Consider the following 14,907-nt stretch of genomic DNA (forward strand, 5'->3'; position numbering starts at 1 on the left):
TTTGAAAATCAAACAAATTTAGTCTATGGTTAATATCTAATATCTAATTACTTGCAAAAAAAAATTTACAGTATCTCTAAGGGATAATAATGTCAAATATTCATTTACACGAAATATAGAGGGTTTGAGAGTCAACTTTAATAAATGTTAATAGGGTTAAATATGTTTTTGGTCTCTCAAGTTTAAGGGAAATTTGGGTTTAGTCCCTCATCAAAACTTTTGAACAATTTAGTCCTTCATCTTCCAAAATGCGTGAATTTAGTCCTTTTAACCAAATTTTGTTAAGTTTATCTGACATTTCAAGCGCATTTCATGATAGTATTTAAATTATTTATACTGTTTGACACATTTTTGCTTCAATGTTAACTTAAATACTATAATGAAATGCGCTCGAAACGTCAGATAAACTTAACAAAATTTGGTTAAAATGACTAAATTCACGCATTTTGAAAGATGAAGGACTAAATTGGTCAAAAATTTTGATGAGGGACTAATTCCAAATTTCGCTGAAACTTGAAGGACCAAAAACATATTTAACCCATGTTAATATGATGGATATATTAAAAGTTTTGTTAACAATTGAATGATATTTTTAAAGGTGGACCGATATTATTTAATGTTGAAAAATTGAAAGAGCAAATGTAATATCACAACTTTTTAGAGAGAAAAATTACACATTATCTAAACTATAAGAAACAAAAATGAAGCTAAGCCTTCTCTTTTCAAATAAGTATTCAACATGCAGTAAACATTGTTAAAAGAAATTTTTTTTCACCATGTGAAATAAATTAGTATTTTGAAATTAAGAGGGTTTTTAAATTACAACAAGTTGTTTTAAAAAGATGAAAAATAAAATGATGTGAATTATGAGTTATTGGGGATTGTAGTCCCCATCAATACGGTGTTAAAACCCTAGTTGTTACCCACCCCAGATAGTTGAATACATATTATATGTTTTCATCAATTGTAATTTTTGAAGCTGAAAATAGAACATGTTTAGGACTTCGAGTACTAATTAAATACCATATTACAACAGAGCATCATTGCACTTTTTTTTTTTGTCTGTCTTATAGTTGACAAATTGCCATTGATTGATTATTTTGAGTTGAATTGAAGTGTAAAAAAATAATTCAGTGCGAAACGGTTAATGAGTGGTGGTTGGAAGACTTGTTCTATTAGTTAGGATCGATTAGTGTAATATTAAAGTGATTTATAAAACTTCTCACTCCTACATTACTTTCTAAGAATCAATCATATAGAACTACTATAATATTTCTACAATATTTTTTAATCTAATATATGTTTTGTCCATGAACCTTTTTTTCTATTTTATCTTCTATACAGGTACATATACTGTAATTTTCTAATGGTTCATACCATGAATAACACGAATTATTATCAATCTCTACCAATCTTATAAAATTTATATTAAATAAAGTGATTAATAAAAAGTGTAAGAATCTACGTCTTATATTTTAAAGGTTTAATTACTCGGATGATAGTCACTTTAGTAGATGTGTGTTAATCTGATATCTACTTTTAAAAAAGTGTCAATTGTATCCTAACTTATGAAAAAGTGTTTCAATTAGGTCCCTTTCGGGTTGACTAACGTCGTTAACGACGTGCCACGTGTCAGTCTGTGATTTTTTTGATTTTTTTTAATTTTTTGAAAAAAAAACCACGTGTCAGGTCCCTGTGTGTGACACGTGGCATTGTCAGTGCCACATAGCATTGCAATGCCACGTGTCAATGTTACTATTAGATGTCATTGTATTGATTTTGATTTAGTCCCCATATATGTCTTTTTGTTTCAATTTAGTACCTACTTACGTATATTTGATTCAATTTTGTCCCAATTTTTTTAATAATTAAAATATTTTTTTAATTATTTTTTATAAGATTAAAACTAATTAAGTATAAATATTTTTACGAAATTAAGTACTAATATTTATATTTTTTCTCTCAATTTCAAACCAAATTTATTATTTGTATAAATGTTATATTAATATTTTTTTATTAAAAATGACTTTTTAACATATTACTTTATTAATTACTTTTTTATTAAATACTCATGTTTTGTTAATTATTTTTTTTTTCTAAAATAAAATAATATTGCCTCTTACTAATTTTAAAGATATTTTAAATGTAAATGATAAGAATTAATATGCTCAAATTAATTTTAAAATATTGTCAATAGTGCTCATTATGTAATTTAATAATTAAGAAAAAAGGGATTTCAACAACTTAAGTGTTTTAAGGATCAATTGATCATGAAATAATTTAAGAATGCACACAACGTGAAATCTGTTGTTTGAAGATTTGATAAACATATACAAAGATGAAGCTGTGATAAATTGATGAAGATGTGAAGGCTTGAAAATTTACGTGTTGATCAAGTTTGGCTGAGTCTGAGTTTCATATGAAGAATACAAAGGTTGAAGATTGATGCTCTTAGATCACACAATTTGGCATTGTATAAATATCTAGTGTATGATTGGTGTCTTTTAATACTACAATAAAATCCTCAATTAGAAATTAATTTTAGAAACAAAAAATAGTTAGTCACTAAAGTAATCAATTTAGATACTAATTTATAAAATAAAAAATTATTAGTTACTAAAATAATCACTATTATAAATAAAAAATTATAATTGGTCACTAAATTTGTTACTAATTAATTAGACACTAATCTTGAAACTAATGTATTTTGGTAGCCAAAACCTAGGTAGGTAATTTAGTGACTAATTTTCTTTGGTAGATAAAGCCATGGTAGCTAATTTTAAAGACCAATTTAGTAACCAATTATAATTTTTTATTCATAATAGTGACTATTTTAGTAACCAATAATTTTTAGTTTTGTAAATTAGTATCTAAATTGGTGACTATAATTACTAATAATTATTGATTACTAAAATTGGTCACTATCTAGAAGTTTTCTTGTAATGTAACCAGATGAATGGTTTTTTTAACAAGTTAAATGGTTTGCAGCTATAGTTCTATTTGTTACGTCTTCAATTAGTTGAATTATTTTTTAATTCGCTAATTTCACTTAAGTTAGGTGAAATCAATAGATTTAATGAAAAATCAACATATTGAATATGCTAACAGATTGACTATAAGTTATGGTTTTTCATAGAGTGGTAAGACTTGACATGTTTTTGTGCAAAATCATACTAAACTTGTGGAAAACTCTATTTGAATCACACAAAAGTGCAGTCATTTGTGAAGGATCTTTGATCTTCGTGGATAATTTTTTCTTGGTTTTTAGAACTTGGAGAGAGAGGTTTGGTTACCTAGGGAAGGACTTCATTTAGGTTTGATAGTTCTCAGGTTTCTGGGTGTTGCCTGGTGGTTTTCCCGGTCTTCAAGTGTGATCTTGTTGTGCTTGTTGAGACTCTTGTGGGATTCAAGAGTCTTGGTTTGTATTTTTGCTTATTTTGAAAGTGTAATTTTGTGGATTGTGTAAATCTTTTGAAATAGGTTGCCTCGACAAACTAGATGTAGCTCATATTTGAATAAATCAGTATAAAATTTTGTTCTCAACTTGGAGAAGACAAACTTGAATCGTTTTAAATAGTAGATAGACTAAATTGACTAAAAGATTTAAATAGAGGACTAAATTGAAAACAACCGTTGCCAATACCATTGCCACGTGATACGACTATAACTTGACACATAACAGTTTTTATATTTAAAATAAATTAACAAAAATAAAAAAATAAAAAATTTCACGAATTGACACATGACATGTAAAGAGATAAGGTGTTAACATAAACTTAACAAAAAGGACAAAATTAAATTCTTTTAAATAACTGAAAAACTAAATTGAACCAAAAAATAACAAGAAACTAAAATGAACAAAATAAAAAAATAGTAAGTAATTATACCTAAAATATAATAATATACTTTTATTGTTTTAAAATATTAGTATATATTAGTATTTAAAAAATATTTTTCTTAGAGTTAAAACTCAAATAATGATTAAATTTTAAAATATGAAGAAATATGAAAATATTTATGATGACTTTTTACTTACTTGTTGAGTAGTTACTGTTATTTAATAATTTTGTTACTAAATTACCATATCATTTGAAGGAAAAACTAGTTTAAAATTTTAATTTCACTTTTTTAATGTGGGTATTCTTAACCATTTAAATTTAAAGAATTTATCGATCAAATTTTAATTATGTCAATTTTTGACAAAAAAAAATACAATTTTACTTATTCTGAATAATTTTTTTCCAGTAATGATTTATCAAAATAAAATAAAAAAAAAATTCATACACATAATATAATTATTTACATTAAAAAGAAAATATCCAAAAATTTTATTTTTAATGTAATTATTGATGGATTTAAATAATTTTAAAAATAAAAAATAGCATATCTATCAAATATACGTGACTTTTTTTTATAATTATGGTTATATTAAAATATATATTTATTTATTTTGTAATAATAATAATAATAATAAAATATATAAATTTTGATGATATTATTTTGATTCGAGTGGTCGAAATTCGTTATTATGCATCAATAACTTAAAATATAACATTTATAAAAAAATCGACCAATAAATCAGAAATCAGAGTTTATCCACCTGCCCCTGGGTAATTGAAGAAATTGTTGTAGTAATTATTGAATTGCTTAACATTTCATGAGCAGCAACATTCCGGTTAGACTTGAGGTTTTATTGATTATTTTCTAGAATTGAAAAACAAAAATTTTGTTTATTACGGTGCGAGCCATTGCTTGAAAGCTTATGGACTAGGGTCAAACAAGAGATATGTGAATGAACTCATTTAAAATTGCGCGGTAACCCGAGATTCAAGAGAAGAAGAACACATGGAACCACCCAAACAAAGCCGATGGAATAAAACAAAAATCTATGTAAATACGAAAAACACAACCTACGTGTCTGTTTTCCTAAAAAACCATGCAACAGAGAGATAGTAGGGCTTACGGTGGATGATTTTCTAATGGCCATCATCTTTTCCTCTCTCTCATCCATCTCAATGCGTTGCATCGAACTGGCAATTCTTCGCAGAATTTGCGCAGTTCGACGAATCCAGGTTTACCATTCAATGCTGGAGCATAGCACAATCCAGGTTCTTGTTTCCTTTTCGTATTCTCAAAACCTAGGTTTGGTTTTCCAGAACCTCTTTCGATTCCGTTCACTTTTCCTCCGTTTTCCTGCCAAGAAGGGAGGACAAGGTGTTTCAATTTTCTTGCCATTCTGAGAATACACGCACATATTGTATATATATTTATATATATAGATAGATATTAAGATGGGTACAGAACAAACCGAAGTGGGCGATGGTTCTTCTTCTCCATCACCTAAGAAAGATAAAAAGAAACAAAAGATTAATCAAGACAATGATTCAGATCCATCAAGAAAGTCTTCCGATTCAGATTCAAATCCTCCGGCTCCGACAGATTCTCCGGCTCCGACAGATTCTCCGGATTCGGATTCTACGGCTTCGAAAGATTCTCCGGATTCGAAAGATTCTCTGGATTCGGATTCGAAAGATTCTCCGGCTTCGAAAGATTCTCCGGATTCGAAAAATTTTCCGACTTCGACAGATTCTTCGGATTCGAAATATTTTCCGACTTCGACAGATTCTTCGGATTCGGATTCTCCGGCTTCAAAAGATTCTCCGACTTCGAAAGATTCTCCGGATTCGAAAGATTCTCCGGGTTCAGATTCTGCGGATTCGGATTCTCCAGAGAGTCGTTCGTCTAAGTCACCACCGTCACCGTCACCGTCAGCGTCACCGCCACCTTCAACGTCACCGTCAGCGTCACCGCCACCGTCAACGTCATCGTCACCGTCATCGTCACCGCCACCGTCAACGTCACCGCCACCGTCACCGTCACCGTCACCGCCACCTCCGTCCAAAACTTCATCACAACCAAAACCGTCATCTGAAGATTCAAATCCATCATCACAACCACAGTCATCTAAAGATTCAAGTTCACCTCCGCCACTTCCATCGTTACCGTCGCCTCCACAGCCCTCGTCATCGCTATCGCCATCGCCATCGCCATCGCCATCGCCATCGCCATCTTCACCACCACCACGTTTCCAGCAACCACCTTCGCGCCAATATTCACCGCCACCACCTCCGCGTCCGCGTTCCCCGCCACCCCCTTTGCCCCAACCATCCCCGGCACCTTCCCCGCTACCACCTGGGTCACCGCCATCAAATCGACAGGCAGAGCAAAATGAGAATTCTTCCTCGACACCACCATCAACACAGTTCCATGCTCCACCTCCCCTTTCCTGGCAAAATTGGCGTGATGCATCCATCACTGATTCAAAAGCGGGAACTGCTAGGAAATCAAATTCAACAAGATCAACCCCCCCGACCAATGAGGACGTTAATTCCCAAACAAACTCAACGGTTTCTTCTGTCGCCCCCTCTTCCGGGGATCATTCAGAAAAATATGTTGCCTATACAGTAGCGGGACTTTTAGCTCTTGCCTTGGTTGCTGTAGCTATAGCTATTGCTTTCGCGTTTAGGAGGAGGAAATCAAGAGATGATTCTGATGGTGCACCCTACATGACACCCCTTGATATTCGAGTCAAAACAGGTTGCGTTTTACTAAAAGTTTTCATACCAATCAACAACATTCCTCTTTACTTATTCACTGCCTTGCTACATTTGATGCTGATTGTGTTGGCCATCAGGTGCTAATGGGCATTACTATGTACAGCAGCCTTCCTTTGCAAACAACTATGCAAATGGGAATGCCAAACTCAAGCGTTTTGGATCTTCTTTAGACTCGGCTCAGCCCGCAAATGGTCCCATGATTTTCACCTATGACATGGTTATGGAAATAACAAACGCATTTTCTAGTAAAAATGTTATAGGAGAAGGAGGCTTTGGATTTGTTTACAAGGGTTATCTGCCAGATGGAAAAGTAGTTGCAGTAAAGCAGCTTAAGGCTGGCAGTGGGCAGGGAGAAAGGGAATTCAAGGCTGAAGTCGATATCATTAGCCGAGTACATCATCGATATTTGGTGTCATTAGTTGGTTATTGCGTCTCCGAACAGCAAAGAATTCTTATCTATCAATATGTCCCTAATGGAACACTCCATCATCACTTGCATGGTAACGTGAGTTTCCCTTGATTTTTCATTCACAATTATAATGGACTTCATGTTTCATCTGTCTTTCATTTGATTCTCATTATGTCTATTATTAAGGAAGTGGAATGCCAGTGTTGGATTGGGTCAAAAGGCTAAAGATTGCAATAGGCGCTGCTAAGGGCCTCGCATATCTTCACGAGGACTGTAAGTATATCTGCACTTATTTTCATCTTACAACTACTTATATATACACAAGTTTATGTAAATAAGACCTATATATTCTTCCAGCCAAATGGTAGTTATTGGTGTCAAGATCATTTCATGCTTCAAGAAGTCTGTGTTACTTCTGTGTAACTCTATCTATTTATGCTTTTACTATTTTAAGGAGAATATAAATATTGACTATGCTTTGCTGTTGTTAACATAATCTCCAAGTACTAGTGTAGGGAAAACTAGAAGCAGAGCTAAATTTTAGGTGGGAGGTTTACAGCTATACAAATTCTAACAGATACAAAGTAGACTTTTAGAAGAGGAAGCATATTTAACCTTTTTGTGTGCATAACTAAGGAACTAATATCATATTTTGTCAATATCAGTTTTTCATTTCTATGAATAACTAAAGTATTTTATATATCTCTAGGCAGCCAAAAGATAATTCACCGAGATATTAAGTCAGAAAACATACTCTTGAATGATGCTTTTGAGGCAAAGGTATGCATACATTTTGTTGGCATGAGCTAGTAAGACATTAACCTGTTATTCGTGACACATTAATTCTCTCTGAGTGCAAAGTTGGGACGCTAATTCACCCTTGTTCTGATATAGGTTGCAGACTTTGGACTTGCTAGGCTAGCTGATGCTGCCAATAGCCACGTATCAACTAGGGTTATGGGGACCTTTGGGTGTGTTTCTTATGCCTTAACATAAACAAATGATACTAATGTATGTGTATGTATGTATATAATCATGGAGGATTGAGATGAGACTTGCCGTTAAATGAAATGCATTTTTACTTTGACGAGGCAAAATTTGCTTGGAAAATAACATTTCACCAAAGTTTTGGTTTTTGGTCTTGTGGAACAAATCTTCCTTAGTTGATTATAACTTCATCATTCATTGGTGTTAATATAGGAATAAGGTAGATTTCTAATTAAATGAAACTGATTTGGAAAGTTTTGAAAACATTTTGTTAACCATGGAATCTAGTGAAAGGGATTAGTCCCAACCAAGATTTGAATATCCATGGAATAGATGCTTCAGAGTCCAAATCTACTTTGTTTTTTGCATCCGAAGAGTGATACTTTTAAGAAAAACAACATGGTTTTGAAATTTTAAGGTTTTGTTCTACCAGGAAATGCCTTATCTGGAATCCACCAAATTCAATGATAACACCAGCTCATTTCTGGCTTCAATTTTCAGGTACATGGCTCCAGAATATGCAACAAGTGGAAAATTAACGGACAGATCAGATGTTTACTCATTTGGGGTTGTCCTCCTTGAGCTTGTTACAGGAAAGAAACCCATTGATCAAACTCGGCCGATTGGAGATGAGAATTTGGTTGAGTGGGTAAGAATATACCTTCGACTTATTTTCGAAATGTAATATTAATCTCTAGTTTTTCTTATACAGTGAGTGTAAAACCTGAAACTGAGTTGAAGAGAGGTTGTATTCACAAAAGGGAAACTAATGTCAATTATACTGGCTGCCATGGATGTAGATTATTAGAATGCATTTTATTCTTTTTATTATTGAAAACCGTATTTTTATTAATTTCTTGGAAAAGCCTAGAGATTTTCCACAAAAGTAATTGTTTTAAAACACATATAAGCCAATGCTTTCCTTTTGATGAGCACTAGAGACCGTAGTAGAAAAGAGCAGTCATATGTTTAGGAATGAAATTACTAATTATAAAGTCCACTCTATAATAAACCAAACTATGTTTTCTGTCACAAGTTACTGATGACTCTGGTTATTCTAATTCTTACGAGATTATCCTGTGTCTACAGGCTCGTCCACTTCTCCTTCGTGCAATGGAGACACGAAATTTCAGTGAAATAGTAGATCCAAGACTCGAAAAACACTTTGTGGAGAGTGAAATGTCCAGAATGGTTGAGGCAGCTGCAGCTTGTGTTCGCCACTCAGCTCCTAAACGGCCTCGTATGTTTCAGGTGATAACAGTACCAAACAACTATGTTGAGCTTCCCTCTACTGTTTGTGCTTGTTTTCATTTAACATGTCCATCTTTCTAATAGTTCAATCTCACCTTGTTTAAGCCATGTACTATTAGATTCCACACCTGAGGGATAGTTAGTTATATATCTGGCAATCTGCTACGACAGTTGTATTTGCATGAAACATTGATGTGAAGTGTATAATGTAGCAGCTAATGTTAAGTTTTTATTCTTTTAACATTTGATGCATCGACCATATTTTCTAATGTTTATCATGGTTGCTGTAGGTGGTAAGAGCCTTGGATACTGGAGACGAAAAATGTGATCTTTCTAATGGAGTGAAATATGGTCAGAGCACAGTTTATGATTCTGGCCAATATGATAGAGATATATTGGTATACAGAAGAATGGCAAATGGCACATTTTTTGATTCTGATTTTAATACGTATAGTAGAGAATGTAGTCTTTCAAAACAGACCTCGGGAGGATCCGAACAAAATTTGATGCGGCTTAGTTCTAGTGGCGAGTCAGAAACTAGAGCTATCAACTGGAATATGAGCAGTACTGAATTTAAACGGTGATTGAGGACAGTACACATAGCAGTGCAGTGCTGAATAGTGAGCACAGACATGGTGGAGTTAGAGGCTGCAGCTTTTAACTCAATTCATTACCAAATTCTTCTAAGGGAACATCACATTGCATGATCATCATACCACAAGCTGTGAACGTTTCAGGTTTTACATGAATTTGAACTTTGGCCTGTTTCCAATCCTGTATATATAGAAGCTTCACTAAACCCTTTTCTCTCTAATTTTTGTTCTATTTTGTTTCCCCTTTTTTAATACGGGGGATGTTGGCGGCTTGTAAAAAGATAAGGATGTTGGCAGCTTGTAAAAAAGATAAGTTTGTTAAAGTCATCTTTTTAATAATAATTATCAGTAGATGTTTCTTATTCATGTTGACTTCTTACTGCACATATATGCTACTATGGTGTTGAAAAACAACTGGTTCAAAATTTACTTGAAAATATTTCTGCAACCATATCGGGCCACCACAATGGAGAAAATATGATAAGTTACTAACAGAATATAGCTTTGCTAGAAAAAATGGAAATACCATTTACGCTTGCAGTGCAACTTCTATGAAGTTGTGGTACACCGTTTATTTACAGCCAACATCTAAGTCCTCAGCTAACAAGTGAACTTTCAACTTTGCTCTGAATTAATGGCTTTGCTGATAATTGTCATTCAAGAGTGCTTTATTTCTCACAGTTGAATAAAATTTCTGGGTCTACAAACTTTGAAAGGGTGCTGTTCTTGAACTCATTCATATCCCCACCATTTTTCTGAGCTTGTTACCTACTTTGTCTATCTTCACTTGTCTTCTGTATTAAGTACTCTTTCAGTTTAGTTGGTTGAATATCCTTCTTGGTTGCCTGTGGAACAAAATTTAATCTCATTGCATATAAAGGGAACCTATGAACTGATGTAGTGAAGGGGAACTAGAGAGACTGCGATTAAGGTGTTGGGATGAAAGGATGAATGTTTTCAGATAATAATAGTTCTAATCAACCTAATTTTTCAAAATGATGCAGGTTACATTTATGTGGCTCCATATATTAAGTAAATTACTGCACTTTTCTATGAATTCTTATATTGTTACCTTAACAGTCAGAATGTTAAGGACTTTATCATCAAATGTCGTCATATTGGCACTAGCCACCTGTAGTCCAATTGAGTGTATAGCTTCCATCAACTTTGAGAATCTACCTTGCTTCTGCTCACAGTATAACTTAATTAAGAAATCTTTCTTGCCAATGTGGTGCACTTCTGCTTGTACCTGTTAACAGCTTAACGAATTATATCAGTCACTACTAAGACAAATAGAAATTTAGTTTTATCTGGGATTTGGAGAAAACAATTACTAAGTTATGAAAAGTCTTTGTACTTCCATCTGCATATTTTTAGTGCAATCAGAAGAACTTTGATTCAGAGTGTTACTCCTGGTTCCTTCTTGTTCTTTGTTAGCCGTCTTCCTCAATTGTGGCGTGTTCTCACTGTCCTGAACTTCCAAAGCCCTGGCCTCATCTTTAAGTTCTTTCACTTGTGCTTGTAATTCCTTTATATAGTCAACTGCGTCTGCGAGAATTGCAGCTCTATCCATCTGCCAAAATTTGATGGATCAGATACCAGGCAAAATTGAAGAGGACAATCCTTATAAATACGCCTTTTAAGTTATGCAGTTTATCTACCTTCGTTATCTTTGGGACTAGAGACCGCAGTGTAAAAAGTCCTTTTTTAATCTTGTTCCTCCTATTCCTCTCAGTTACAAGATTTTTAGCTTGGTACCCTTCCTTCTGAGGCTCCTTGACCAGTTTTGATTTACCTTCTTCCCCATCGCTGCAATGAGAACTCAAACCTCTCTGCTGCTTCCCTGAAGTTTTATTGTACTTGGGCATTTTAGTTTTGGGGATGGGAGACATTTTATCTGATTGTTTAAGATATTCATCTGGAATCAAACCAACAAATTTTGAATCAAATGATGGTTCTTCAGTTGAAGGATTAGACCCGCTTGGGGGTCCTTCAATGCTGGGATGGGAGGTGCACTGTTTTGTTGGCGGCTGATGGACAATAGGAGTTAAAGTTGTCGACATGTGTGGTAGCCACCAATGTGAGTACTGTTCCCTTAGTGGCAGATGTTCAATGATGTTCAGACTGGTGTAGCTCTGTGCAGATATGGCTTCTTGCTTCAAAGAGACACAGCCATGTGCTGTTATGAACTCTATGATATTCATATCCATTGGAATCTGACAAAGATGGATACTTTGTTAACACAAGAGTTTTCAATCAGAGGTGTTGTCAAAAAGTATCAAAATTTATATACCAGCTTCTCAGAGAAGAGCTCAATAAGACCTCCAACAACAGGGACCAAAACTTGGGTTCCAATTGAATCCTGTCAAAAACAGTGAGATTTATAGTTTAAGATCTTTTACTGCATAAAACTTTTATCAGGTCAAAAATAATGAATACCTTCGTAAGCCATCTTGATTGTTGTGATATGGCAACCTCTCCATGCACACTGCTTTAGATAATTATCATCAGTGTTTCATTATCTTGGCCAAATTTTATAAACACAGAACAGAAATTACACTACATTCATACTTTTAAACACAGGTGTACATATTTTGTATAATTAAAACAGACACACAAACACAGAGAGATGATCACAAGTGATAACAGTCAGAATGAGTGAGAGAGAGAGAGACCCAGAATAGAGAGACAATGCAAAAGGAAGCTGAGCAAGAGCCTCACAAGCCTTTGTTCTAACATGATGCTGAAGATAATCATCCCTGCAAATGGGAGCTAAGCGACATTCTTCACCCTTTTCCTCTTTGGCCTCCACACCAATGTTCATACTGCAACTCCCTCTACAACAGCAACCAATCCACTCAATAAACCTGCACAGGGATCAAAATGCATTAAACACCTGATTCCCACATGGATGAAAAATTGTGCAAAGTATAATGAGAGAAAAAAAAAATGGCTTCTTTAAAAGTACCTAGTTGGGTCATCTCCATATTTCCAAAGAACTACATAATCCCAAACATTGGTCTCCACAAGGGGTCTAAGCCAATGTACTACACCCAAACCACTCATTTTTCACCAAAGAATGCAACTTTGCTTGAGAGTTGAAACTTTGCATATGTTTTCCTTACATGGAGCATTTGATGCCACCTTTATAACAGTGTCCGATATTGAAGCACATGGTAGCCGACAAGTTCTTATCAGCTGCGGAGTGGTGTATCATTGTTATCAGTAGCATATCTCTGACAGTGGGAATCTTGTACCTGCCAGTGAACGATACCAGAAGCTGTTTTTGACTAACTAACCCTGGCTACCACCACTACAAAATAACCATTTTCAGCAACTTGCGTTGAAAGCAACCCATAACTGAACAATCATTAGATACCTTTTATTAATATTTTCATTTTCACTTTCCTATTTTTTCTCTGGTTGGATATATTTAGTATGGGTCACATTTTATTAGGTCTGCATTATTCAGTACAAAAGTAAAATATAATTGTTGCTATAATCTAAGGTACTATTGTATAAGATGCCTACTACCAGTACAAGCATTCGTATTTCATAAATTTTGAATATTTCACTGGTTTGGGTACCCCTATTCACTTTGAAAGACTCGATAAGAATTTGAAAAAATGATACATATATAGATGTGAAAATTATTATTAGTTACTCAATTAAATGGTGGAAGACTACTGTATTAAGAATTAGAAGTACCTATTGAATTACTTGTTCACAACTGAATGTAGGTTTTTTTTATCATTATTTACAATAATGGTAAAAAGCTTAGAAGTCCATAAATAAATTCATGTTAATATCAAATAAAATACCCACTCAATTTTCATATATTTATTATTATTATTATTTTCATTTCAAATTATTACTAGCTTAATTGTAGGGATGTCTTTTACTCATAATTTTGTTTCAATCATTGACAATTTAGTTAGAATTCATCCTCAAGGAGTTCGTAAGTTAAGAGAAGTAATTCTTTTCTTTGCACACTAAATAATGACTCTATCCTTTAATAAACCTTTCTTTGATTTTAACAATTAACAAGTCGAAATTTATCCTTAAAAAATTAAGCTTAGAAAGTGAAACTTTATTCTTTTATGTTTTTTTTTTTTTTTAATGAAGAGACATTATTGCTTTCAATAAAAACAAAAGTAAGGAAATATGCTACCAATGATCTAAGAAATGTGCATACTTTTTATGTTTTGAGATTCATATTTTTATTTTTATTTTGAAGATTATCTAGGTACATGCATAGTATAAATACTGTCTGTGACAATAATAAGTGGATTTACTTGCAATACAATGAAAGTAATTAATTTGACCTATCTATTTATAAAAATAAAGGTGTTGACTTGTTTAAAGGAACATTAATCACGGTTAGAAAGCGATATTATAAATATATTAAGTAAAAATCACAATAATAACTTATATAATTAGATAAATAAATAAATTAAATATTATTAAAAAATATTAAATTAAAAATATCACAACATGAAATTATAAAATTAAAAAAATAAATAAATAATTATAATGAAAAAAATTATGAAGAGTCGTTGTTGATGATTTATGGGTGAAATTCACAAGTGCAGTAAGGAGAGTTCACTTAAATTCACAACAAGATAATTAAGAGCAATTCAAATCATAATTACAAATATTGGGTGTAAAAGCAAATTTATCCCAATTTTTTCTAGGAATTAAGGCATCACACAACTACCATACCATAAAGATTTTTTCAACTTAAGCAAAAAAGTGATTGTTTACAATATTTATTAAATAAAACAATTTATAACTAGATGAATTTTTCTTTTAGTTTACACACATTATGACTGGTCTTATATTTATAGACACCATTATTCACGTGATTTTTATTATTGTAAAAAATACCAATGATTTTTATCACAAAACTTAATAAAAATATTTCTTTTATAATTTTGTATAAATTTTAGTATTTTTTAAAATTATCATGATATTTAATTTTTTAATTATATTTTTTATTGTCGAAAAATTAAATTTTGGATACATATAGAGACTATGTGTTTTCATTACG

The 14,907-nt window shown here is 32.8% G+C and overlaps 2 protein-coding genes across 4 annotated transcripts; one reads left to right on the forward strand and one right to left on the reverse strand.

The window, feature by feature from the left end:
* Positions 1 to 4,819: 4,819 nt before the first annotated feature.
* Positions 4,820 to 10,223, forward strand: LOC114178585 (uncharacterized). Its single transcript, XM_085671309.1, has 8 exons — positions 4,820 to 6,597; positions 6,695 to 7,117; positions 7,213 to 7,299; positions 7,736 to 7,806; positions 7,921 to 7,997; positions 8,515 to 8,662; positions 9,103 to 9,264; positions 9,555 to 10,223. Exons 1-8 carry the CDS (start codon positions 5,292 to 5,294, stop codon positions 9,846 to 9,848), a joined length of 2,568 nt encoding a protein of 855 aa, XP_085527435.1. The 5' UTR covers positions 4,820 to 5,291; the 3' UTR covers positions 9,849 to 10,223.
* Positions 10,224 to 10,360: 137 nt separating this feature from the next.
* LOC114178584 (basic helix-loop-helix (bHLH) DNA-binding superfamily protein) lies at positions 10,361 to 13,074 on the reverse strand. 3 transcript variants are annotated; one of them, XM_085671310.1, is made up of 8 exons: positions 12,826 to 13,064; positions 12,533 to 12,724; positions 12,297 to 12,348; positions 12,151 to 12,219; positions 11,519 to 12,073; positions 11,215 to 11,430; positions 10,930 to 11,106; positions 10,361 to 10,702 (listed from the first exon to the last, which is right to left on the reverse strand). In XM_085671310.1, exons 1-8 carry the CDS (start codon positions 12,921 to 12,923, stop codon positions 10,622 to 10,624), a joined length of 1,440 nt encoding a protein of 479 aa, XP_085527436.1. In that variant the 5' UTR covers positions 12,924 to 13,064; the 3' UTR covers positions 10,361 to 10,621. The 3 variants fall into 3 exon arrangements, with proteins under 3 accessions (XP_085527436.1, XP_027920384.2, XP_085527437.1); XM_028064583.2 differs by having other exon boundaries at positions 12,297 to 12,345; positions 12,826 to 13,061; XM_085671311.1 differs by lacking the exon at positions 10,361 to 10,702 and having other exon boundaries at positions 10,967 to 11,106; positions 11,192 to 11,430; positions 12,826 to 13,074.
* Positions 13,075 to 14,907: the final 1,833 nt, after the last annotated feature.

Source organism: Vigna unguiculata, chromosome 3, assembly GCF_037176805.1.
Source record: "Vigna unguiculata cultivar grain cowpea cultivar isolate G323 ecotype 2 chromosome 3, ASM3717680v1, whole genome shotgun sequence".
Taxonomy (NCBI): domain Eukaryota; kingdom Viridiplantae; phylum Streptophyta; class Magnoliopsida; order Fabales; family Fabaceae; genus Vigna; species Vigna unguiculata.

Bases quoted from the DNA above. Each gene is read 5' to 3' on its own strand.
- LOC114178585 (XM_085671309.1), top strand. From the start codon at position 5,292: ATGGGTACAGAACAAACCGAAGTGGGCGATGGTTCTTCTTCTCCATCA. The intron at 6,598-6,694 runs GTTGCGTTTTAC...GTTGGCCATCAG, and splicing joins TGATATTCGAGTCAAAACAG to GTGCTAATGGGCATTACTAT. The intron at 7,300-7,735 runs GTAAGTATATCT...ATATATCTCTAG, and splicing joins CGCATATCTTCACGAGGACT to GCAGCCAAAAGATAATTCAC.
- LOC114178584 (XM_085671310.1), bottom strand. From the start codon at position 12,923: ATGAGTGGTTTGGGTGTAGTACATTGGCTTAGACCCCTTGTGGAGACC. The intron at 12,725-12,825 runs GTACTTTTAAAG...ATCCCTGTGCAG, and splicing joins TATGGAGATGACCCAACTAG to GTTTATTGAGTGGATTGGTT. The intron at 10,703-10,929 runs GTAACAATATAA...TTTGTTCCACAG, and splicing joins TTAACATTCTGACTGTTAAG to GCAACCAAGAAGGATATTCA.